The sequence below is a fragment of the Trachymyrmex septentrionalis genome, unplaced genomic scaffold, assembly GCF_001594115.1.
Source record: "Trachymyrmex septentrionalis isolate Tsep2-gDNA-1 unplaced genomic scaffold, Tsep1.0 scaffold60, whole genome shotgun sequence".
Classification (NCBI taxonomy): domain Eukaryota; kingdom Metazoa; phylum Arthropoda; class Insecta; order Hymenoptera; family Formicidae; genus Trachymyrmex; species Trachymyrmex septentrionalis.
The window spans coordinates 4,083,161-4,094,225 of NW_017305779.1; the positions used below are offsets into that span (position 1 = coordinate 4,083,161).

The following is an 11,065-nucleotide window of genomic DNA, read 5'->3' on the forward strand; positions in this document are numbered from 1 at the left end:
TTTGTCTTGTCTTGTAATTACTTAGAGGTAGGCAAAGCTTCGAATCGAGGGCGATCTAAATTTTATGATACCGCCGATTCATCTTTCATTAAAAGAATTCATTCGTATCTATTTAAATTGCAAAAGAAAGCGACATCAATATCCTTAGAATCGAGGTCTTTTTCAAATAATAAGTACAAATCTTTAATTAAAAATTATGCAAATAACAGTTGAGAATCCCACTGTGTGTACATGTCTTAAATGTTTCTTTTGAAAGTAAAATTCTTGAAATAAAACTTGAAATAAAAGATTTAAAGATGTAATAAATCTATATATAAAAACATTCAATATTTCTTATAAAATTCTCTCAGTAAACAGTAAGAACAAATTTTCAGAAAATTCAATAATTCTTCTGTCAAAAATGCTTTTGAGAATTACTTCTATATATATAATAAAATAAACTTATTTTATATTAAACTTTAATAAATATGTTTATTATTCTAAAGTGAATATAAAACAATTATTATATTATAATATATATAAATTTGAGATTTTGTTAATTTCTTTATATTTTTATGTTTCATTCGTTTATTATTATCTTTAATACTATTTTTTATATTCTACATTTACACTTATTATCACAAAAAAGAATTACTGTTAGATATATGAAAGATCAGCTGAGAATCTCTTGCTGGAATGCGTTTATCGATTATTCGAGAAACGAGGAAGAGACTTTCCTGTATTCTAAATATTCCTGCCACAAGAATCAGGAAGTCATTAACCTCTTTTTGCTTTTAATATACTGCCACTGTGTCGCCATTTTACTGATGACGATGTAGTAATTAAAGATCGCCGCGGGCATTTTGAGAATTTGACCGATATTTCATTATGTCAACTACTGATATACAGTTGTGTAATTATATCACATCCGGATGTACTGCTTTGTAATGTCGAAAAATAAAAGAGGAAGTATTCTCACTGCGTTGTCCAGTATTACGCTGGTTTCCTTTTAAGAGCGACATGACAGATAATTATGATTCATATAATCCTCCTTCATATAATCCTGTTATGATACAGGTAACTGTGTTTTTCGAGAATTTCGAAATTCTTGTGTGTGAAAAGCTTTATTTATTACTTTCACGTTTTTTACATTATGTTTTTTATATTATTATTACTGCATATGTTATTTAATTTGAAATGCATTAAGTTAATGTAGAAAAATAATCTCAACAAGAATATATGATAATTCCAAGTAGCTGAATATGTAATGTTGTTCGTGACGATACATCCATCATGAAGCTTGCACAAATTAATTGACATTTTCGCTACTCCAGTTAAAAATGGCGAATTTTACTCATAAATATAAATGCTCTTGAAATTCTTTTATTAGATGTCCTGATATCGATCTATTCTAGTTATATAGTTCTAGATTATAACAATTTGCTAAGAAATGTATCTCTCTCTCCTTTATATAATTATACATAGCTACTAGCTAGAGGCAATTGCATTATATAGAAGTTCATCCACAAGTAAATCCTCTTAATAGTATCGCCTGTAACACATATATCAACTAATACATACAGACAGTTGAAAGTTCGGAGAGGCCTTGACGTAATAATATCCATCATCTATCTCGTGCAAATACGAGTAACAAGTATTTTAACAAGCGTATCATGCATTCAAGTTCAAAATGAAAGATTAGATGCTCAACTTTAGTCATCATTATTTAGTAGTTGGTGACATCCCACGTAAAATTTTCATGAAATTTATACTACATAACAAAATATATTATGTGTTAATGTATAAAAGGTGTTAAAGTTAATTAAATAAATTAATATCCTAAATTTCACTTTTTCAAAGACAAGCAATTTGGTTACGTGTGATTAATGAGAATCCTTTGATCTGCCGATCGGAGTAAGTTGATTAAATTTATTTATTGCTTTTGACAGAATTTATATCGGTCCATCGAAAAGTAGATCGGACAAAACGCATTTGATGTGTCTCATATATAACTGTCGTTTTATAGAAGTACTTTGTATCATCAAAAACCTCAATATATTAACAAAAATGGTGCTAAATCAAACGGTGAAGCTTATCAAACTAATATCATGCGTGGTAATCAAAATGAAGTTTTAATCTTCATCATCATCAACCGACAATTATTCCTGCAATTGATAAAACTCGCATTCGGACCAATAAATGTAATAATGGATATACGAAAATTGATAGTGAACTGTGCGAAATTATCGCGAGATAATTTAATGCGATTTAGACTAAATTATGCGAGAAATGATGAAAAGTTTACAAAAATGCTCAAAAGACTTGATTTGGAAATTGAGGAGGATGAAAATTTCATCCTAGAAGAAAATATTCACAATAATTATATATGTGTAGATTTTGTGTATAAAGAAATATGTATAAGATATATGTAAAAAAGATCTTTGAAGATTACATTTAAGGAAAAAAAATAAATAAAAGAAAAATAAAGAATAAATAAAAAAAAAAGAGAAAAAAAAAGATTAAGTTACATACGTAGTAAAATATGTATATATATTTGAGTCATTTTTTGTATACAGAACAGTGACATACAGAATGGTGCTATGCAATATTATTTTCGCTAACAAAAGATTATGGTATACATCACAATTGTGTATTGGCTATTGTATAAATAAACTGGATATTGGACAGTGATAAAAGTACGGAAATCATGTTGCCTGGGAAATATAATTTTCTGAAGAGATTTCGAAGAATACGGAAATATTTTTTCAATTTTCAATACGTAACACAAAATATCAATCAATAATAGCTATAATTAATTCAAAACTTAAAAAGAAATCCTGAAAAGAATGCAATATCTAATAATGTCAGATATTAATCACAATGTTATGTAATTGTATTAAAATATGAATGTGTATTGTGACGATGATTTCTAAGGAGAAATAATCGATCTATTTGCAATGTGATAAAAAAATAATTCATTCAATGACGCTCTTATCATCATCGTGGACTTTCAAAACACCATGATGTCTAAAACGAGCGAGGGATCACTCAAGAAAAATCGTTTCCTGCAACATAAACGGTGAGCCAACATTCACCGTCACCATGATGAACGTAATGGCGGCGATGTCGACGGGCCTACCTCAAATGGATTCCACGTCTTCATCAGTCTTCAACAACACCATTACCGCCTTTAGCACAACAGCGACCACAACAACAGCCGCAAATGTAACGTCATCAGTAGAAAATCCGACGGTGGAAAATCTTCCCGAAAATGTCAACGTGCTAGTGGTGGCGATCAAGGGTATTATTATGGGCACCATCATCACTACGGCGGTTTTGGGCAACATGCTAGTGATTGCCAGCGTGCGGAGGCATCGTAGATTACGAGTAGTCACTAACTGTTACGTTGTTAGTCTGGCAGCGGCCGATCTCTTGGTGGCAATGTGCGCCATGACCTTCAATGCCTCAGTGGAGCTCTCAGGAGGAAAATGGCTCTTTGGGACGGTTATGTGCGACCTGTGGAATTCGCTGGACGTGTACTTCAGCACCGCCAGCATCCTCCATCTTTGTTGTATCAGTGTGGACAGATATTATGCCATAGTAAGCCCGCTTGAGTACACAGTGATAATGAAGCAGAGTACTGTGGGATGTATGCTGGGTAGCGCTTGGGTCCTGCCGGCGCTGATAAGCTTTATTCCAATTTTCATGGGATGGTACACGACAAAAGAACATCTAGAATACATGGTGAAGCACCCGGAGGTACGGAGAAATTTTTTTCTTTAAATAGCTTTAAAAAGTTTTTGACGTATAAGTTATGAATATGAAAATTGTCGATAATCTTTTAATTATATAAGCTTGATGTAAAAGACGGAATATTTTAAAATTTGAAAAAATTTAAAAATACAAAACTTCTAACTTCAATGATAATAAATAACTTTTTTAAAATTTTTCATACAATTGTTTTAATTCACCTTTTTTTATTACATTAATTTATCAGCTATTACAAGATTTATTTTTATTCTCATATTTATATATCTATTTTATTTCTCATTAAATTATATTAATGATCGAAATAATTTGCGACATTCTTTGGTGTTTCAGAGTTGCGAGTTCCGAGTAAATTTACCATACGCGCTCATCAGTTCCTGCGTATCCTTTTGGATCCCAGGTCTGGTGATGATTATCATGTACTGTAAGATCTACAAAGAGGCAATTCGACAACGAAAAGCGCTCAGCCGGACGTCCAGCAACATCGTCCTCAATAGCGTACACCATCATCGCTCATCTACGCGACATCATCATCATCAACAGATGTTGCTGCAGGCCGCTGCCGATACCGGTGAGCTAGCCCTTCATACAGCACACTTCGCAGTGCCCACGGAGCTCCACGCCGTTAACGGTGAGTGGAACTCCGTCCATATGTGTGTATTCAATTATAATATATTCGTATAAATAGCAAAATTCGAGATAAAAACTCAAGGCTCTTTATGAAATAAATAAATAACAAGTATACTTAACTCTAATACTGTATCATATTTTAAACATGCTTTCTTGATAATTTGAGATAAAAAAAATGTATTAGAAAGGTTACTTAATAATATTACATCAATAATGTTGAAGAAAATATTTAAAATATTTATAATTCAGAACAACAGAAAATATGTAATAAAGAATATTAGGTTTTCAGATATTTTCGGATTACTATCTATGATGTTTATGTGTAAAAGTCATATATATGACTGCTGTATGTAGTTAGATATTCAAATTCAAATTCAAGGTGTGAATGTCTTTGACGCACAAAATTTTGAACTCGAATTATGCGATGAAATGATAAAAATTAGCAAGTAACAGTTACACTAGCGTCGAAGTTTAATGTACAATTACTTGAAACGTATATTCTCGCATCGTGCGTCTGTTGGCGTGGTCGTATATTTCGACAGAAATGGTAAATGCTCGTTCGCGTAAAATCCTCTTATCTCCTTAAGCCATTATACGAACGTGAATGTCCCCTTCACTTCCATGTATAGAACTGTGAGCAGAATCCACTATTTCTACTGCAGTATCCATAGCGTATTTTGTGCGATTACGCAATGAAATGCGTTCTATTATTCTATATAGAGCCTTTCCTAATAATATCTTCCGCGATCCATTTTGACGGCGACATCAATTTAGTTCCATATTCTCTCTCTCTCTCGATCGATAAAGTGGTTTGATAACAGAATATTCTTGCATACAATTATCGAGAGAAGTAATACATAGTTGTGTAAGGATAATTTCAAATATTATACAAGTTTTTTAAAATTTAATTTAAAGCAATGTATTCTTTAATTAGAATCCATAATGATGATTTCAATAATTTTTGGTAAAGCAAATCGTAAAATTTTCTAAAAGAATTTGCATCAATTTTCTCTTGGCAAAAATTTAGGGAAACTAATTAAAGATTTAAATACAGCAAATCTTCTAAGATTTTTGAGAATACGTTTAGCCGTTTTGTGATAAACGTGCGAGATTTATAAATTGATACAAAATCTTTAACACGGTTCTATTATATATGATGAAAGCGATTTGCAATTATCTATGGTTGGCAATCGAAAATGGTAGTGAGCATTATTCATGCGGGAAAATAGGATTTTGCGGTCCATTAATAAAATCACGTTTCAGCTATTCTCATCATCAATGAGTGTCATAACAGTTCACGTGAATGAATTGGAGTCTCCATTAAACTCAATTCTTAAGAAACTCAAATTTATAACAATAAGATAATGAAATTTTCTTCACATTTTTATATTAAAAAATAACCTCATATTTTTAAATATAAATCTCTATTTTATTTAAATTTAAAATAAGATTTTTAAATTATTAAATTTTAAATTAACAATTGCTTAATTAGTTTAAATTTTTTATAATTAAATATTGATTTAATTTCTTTTTAAATAATTAAAATTTATTTTTTCAGAATCAATAAAACTCTTATTAATTAAAATAAAAATTTGGATCATAAAAGAGTAAAATAAATCAATAATAAATAATACACTTATAATTAATCACGTGCGAGTTTAATAAATTTAACGATTTGATATCTACTTCAATCAAAATTGATTTCAAATAAAAATTTTAAATGTATTTAAATGTATAAATAACATGTAATATTTTTTGGTTAATGAAAGCCGAGCGCAATTTCGATAATTCGAATAGTCTGACGTACATGTGTGCTTGTTCTTCAACAAGATTGCATTCCACGAATATGTAATACGGTCACATACATATAGTCTGGAAAATAATGCTGAAGTCAAATTGTTAGCTGCCAACATTAACACATGTGCCATGTTAAGTATTTTCATGTCAGTCCGAGATTTCCTATCAAAATAATGTTCTAAATTATGCGCGATGATGGAAGTACTTGAATTTCAGATTCACGTATGCTTTCCAGTATTCTACAACGTTATATTAATTCCGTAATGAATGTTCTTATCGATTACAGAATTTGATTACATTTCTCCAGTTTTCATTTTATTGTCTATTAAACAGTTAAATATTATCATTTGATTATATCCTAATATATATTTATTAATACTAACATTTAAAAATTGTATAGATATATTTCTTTATGATTATATAATTGTTGAAGGGAACATTCAAATTATATAATAATATAATTATAATTAAATAATTAACAATATTTCATTGAACAGTATTTTTTAATTGAATTTTTATAGATATGGACACTTTAAAACAATTCAGATTATTTAAAGATAAAAATATTTATTATTGTTATTCACTTAAAAATAGCTTTGCCAAGTGCAATTATTGTACCAATCAGTATGGATGTTATCAGGTGCTTTCCATTTTAAATTGGTAAAGTGTCGGTTGAACGTTAAATCATGCGACTATGAAATATCGGTGAAAGTTTGCGCAATAATATTGGCGTCTGCGAATTTTGTTACCACAATTACATATCCCTGCAGAAATTGTTACTGAATTGCAACCGCAATGATTCAATAAAAAGCAAGATAGGAATTAAATATAATTACATTTTTTTCTGCATTTTTTTAGTTTGTTAATTTATTTAATATTGTAAGATGATACAATTTTTCATTTCCATTATTTAAAATATTAATTACAAATTTTTAGGTATTTTGAAGTAACTCGATTTTTATATATTCCGAGAATTTTTGTGTGAAAAAACTTTCATTTATTTAGAAAAATATTCATATTTTAATGATATCTTTGATATATATATATATTATCTTTGATATATATTATATGTATATTTTATTTTTTATTAGACAGATAAAGATACGCAGAGAAAGGAGGAGGTAAAAAGACAAGCATACAAAGCTGTCTTTTGGATTGGATTTCTAGGAGTTGGAATATATAGAATACACGGGAGAGTAATCAACAGATTTGCATATGGCTCCAACCCGTTTCATCGAGCGTTTTCATTAGCGTGGTTTTATCTGTCGACTCGGACAGTCTGAAAATTCAATTAAACCCCATCAAGTTAGTAGTGCATCCGTGCCAGCAGTACCTTTCCCTTTTCCCTCACGATGAGGATAAAAATTTCGTTGAGCTATTTTTGTTGAGAAAAAATAATTGATTAATCCTGAAAAAGCTATTTTATGAGTTGTACAAATGACTCGTTAACCGAAAAACGTGTCGTGATGAAAATTTAAAAAGCAATTAATTCTTAAAGCAAAAAGTAAGCTGTAAATATACAATTAAAGTATATTTATTATTTACAGGTATACTAAAAAAAAGCGATTTTATATTACATATATTTTATTTTTTACATATATTACATATATTTACATATATTTTTTGAGTTTATATATCTTTTTAGATTATTTACTTTATTTCAGTTTTCCATACTTTCGTAACATTTCATGTTATACAATTCTACATAATATTATTTCATAATTATAACTTATATTATTAATTGTATAGCTATCCATTTCATATTTAGATTCTACATTATATCTTAATTCTGCAATACTTAATATAAATATTTTGTAATAACATAAATATTATTATAATAATATAAAAAGACTAATGACGTCTATATTTATTGTTATTATTCTATTTATTATTATTTATTATTATAAATATATACGTATATGTATTATATATATAAAATACAAAATAAAACTATAATATAAAATCATAAATTATAAAGATACTATATAAAAGATACTATTTAAATGAAATGAATAACATAGAAATTTGTGAATCTCGTATGAACGAAAATTATAACAACTTCATCTTCATTCATGAATCTGTTTTATAAAGTGGAATTTTCAATGAAACAGTTATTGCATCATACATTGCAACGCTGTGTGTATCGAAAGCATCACCTAATGGATCCGAGTAAGATCCACATACGGAAAGCGGAAGGTATCGTAAATATTATCGACGAGAAGAGAGAACCAATATCCCGCCCGGCAATTTCCGAAATCGGAAGCTATTTCCCGAACAGAAACCCGAACTGAAACCACCGTTTCCTCTCTTTCTTCTCTCTCTCTCTCTCTCTCTCTCTCTCTCTCTCTCTCTCTCTCTCTCCCCTCTCTTCCTCCCTCTCTCTCCCTTCTCCCTCCCTCTCTCTCTCTCTCTCTCTCTCTTACCTATACAATTCCTGAGTAATATTACGCGAACATCATGGAACAAGCCTCATTAAATTAGTTTCGGCGAGGTATTAATTAGGTCGCTAATGCGTTATTAAGGACATCAATTGTCACGGTAATTTCTCTATCGATGATGTAACATTTTGAAATTTGGTTAATCAGATACAGTAAATTTAATTTTAATTTCACGATTCCGCATTTGTGTCTTGATAAGAAATTCTAGAAGCAAAAGGTTTTTTTTGTTTCTATTACTTTATAGTAAAAATTTAAACTGTAAGTAAAAGAAGCTTTGCCTTGTAAAAAAACCGAGCTTTATTATTTTTCTTCTATTGTTATTAATTATTTTATATTTAAAAAATACGTAAACATATATTAAACATATATATTATTATTTATATCTTACATATGTATAGATTCATTGTCAAATAATTTTTAGTACCATTACTTTATCTATTTCGTTATTTCAGTTATAAGAATACAATGGCTTCTATTCCTGTTATTTTATTCAACTTCATGTGCTTTTTTTAGTCTTAAAATTCTTTTTTAGAATGTGTCAAGATATATATGACCTCACGTTACGCTTTTCGTGCTGGAAATTTTGCGTTGGTAATTTAGAGCTTAAAACGAGGTGAACCTCACGAAAAGAATGGGTCGGGACGTAATGATGGAAATAAATTAGCCACGTAATAAATGTAAATACGCATGGTTATGCTAAGCAGACGCGCAAGAGAGAAGGTGAAAACTTAATTTTGCCACGAAGCAGAAATTGCATTTTAATTCTGTCGCCGGCAGGCGACTTGACCCTTGCCACGCGAGACTTAATTAGATAAACATTATTTTCCGCACACGGTACTATGCAGTTACTTGCTGTTCGGAATAGTTAAATTCACTTGCACGAACAAACATGTCGGGAAAAATAAAAGTTTGTTTTATTCTTCGTTTTACGACTAAACATCATTTTCAGTAATTATTATTTTGTATTACAATATAAATAATATCAATTCTTTTCGCTCGTATAACTTACAACAAATTAATAAATACTAAAACCCAGGTCAATACATTAACGAGCTACAGTTAGGTGTACTAAATAATATTTATTAATCACAAATTATAATTTTCCGACAATAAAGTTTAACGGTACGTTTCAACTATACTTAGTCCTCATCAGTCGCAGAAATACATAAATACTCAAATATCTAATAATATTAACATATTATGAGAATCATCTCACGTTCGAGTTACAATAGATAATATAACAGATTTCTAAGAATCATCTCATTTTTATGTATGGTTTTACTATTTATGGTTTTACTAATTCATTATTTTGTACTTTCTTATTTTTTTAATTCCTTTAATTAATTTTTTGAAGAGATAACGGATTATTTATTTCTTATTTTTATCAAATATAAAATACTAGAAAATCTTTCATTAAAACAAAGAATTTCTTCTAAATAACAAAATCTTTCATTAAAACGAAGAATTTCTTTTAAATAAAATTTCTAAACAAAATTTTTCAAAAAAAGGATTATTTAATAATCTTCAATGAAAGACTGTTTAAAATAGCTGCAAAGAGAACGTAAAATAAACCGAACAAATCTCTTCTATGTTCAAATAAACGGTGATTGTGTCAACTGTACAGAACACAAACGGAGCTTGCAGGCACTACAGTGTTTGTGAAACAGATTAATACACGTCCAATTTCGCTTTTTGGTAAGGAATTTGATTTACAATAGCGCCCTTGTATTATAACCTATATTATAACCTTGTACTATAACCAACAATTGCAATCGTGGCAATATACTTGCTTGGGAACACTTTCTGGTACTGTTTGATGGTATACTTTCTCAATATTTACGTTCGTAAAGTGTCCGGTCGAACGAAATCGATACCACTGATTGTAGATAAATAACGAAGAAAATCGTGCAACGAAATATAATACATTATTATACTGCTTAATAAATAATTTTTTTTGTAGTGTAATATTATCCTTTATAAAATATTAACATAGAAGATTAAATAATTTTCACGAAAACAGCTATTTATGGCACGAAGCATATGCAATAAAAGAACCAGTTAGAATCGCAAAAAGAAGACAATAATGAAATTGGATTCTGCTTTATGTAACTTTTTTCAAGATTAATTTTCAAAATTAAATAGAGCTTTTTTAACAATTTAGTCGCTGACTTAACTCTCTACAAAGCAAAGACAACATAATTTCAGTTTTGTAGGAAACATGAGTACAAATAGTCTTTTACATACTTTACATGTAATATATATATATACGTATGTGTGTATAAAACATATCACATTTCTGTGTGATTGTACCTTTTGGTAAGATAGACTTCGCATACCGATAAGTTTTGCGTCGAATCACTTTACTGCGTAGTGAATGGAAGTCTGATTAGGTGTCTTCACAAAACTTCCTTCACTTCAAACTTTCAAAAGATGTATACATATATATATATATA

General features: G+C 29.3%; 1 protein-coding gene across 1 annotated transcript in view; it reads left to right on the top strand.

Moving 5' to 3' along the window:
• The first annotated feature begins 2,875 nt into the window (after positions 1 to 2,875).
• The window catches only part of LOC108752607 (octopamine receptor beta-3R-like), a 104,175-nt gene continuing 95,985 nt past the window's right edge, over positions 2,876 to 11,065 (top strand). Inside the window, exons 1-2 of the mRNA XM_018493554.1 lie at positions 2,876 to 3,738; positions 4,081 to 4,378. Coding sequence (XP_018349056.1) covers positions 3,082 to 3,738; positions 4,081 to 4,378 — 955 coding nt within the window. The 5' untranslated portion in view covers positions 2,876 to 3,081. The remainder of the gene's footprint in view (positions 3,739 to 4,080; positions 4,379 to 11,065) is intronic.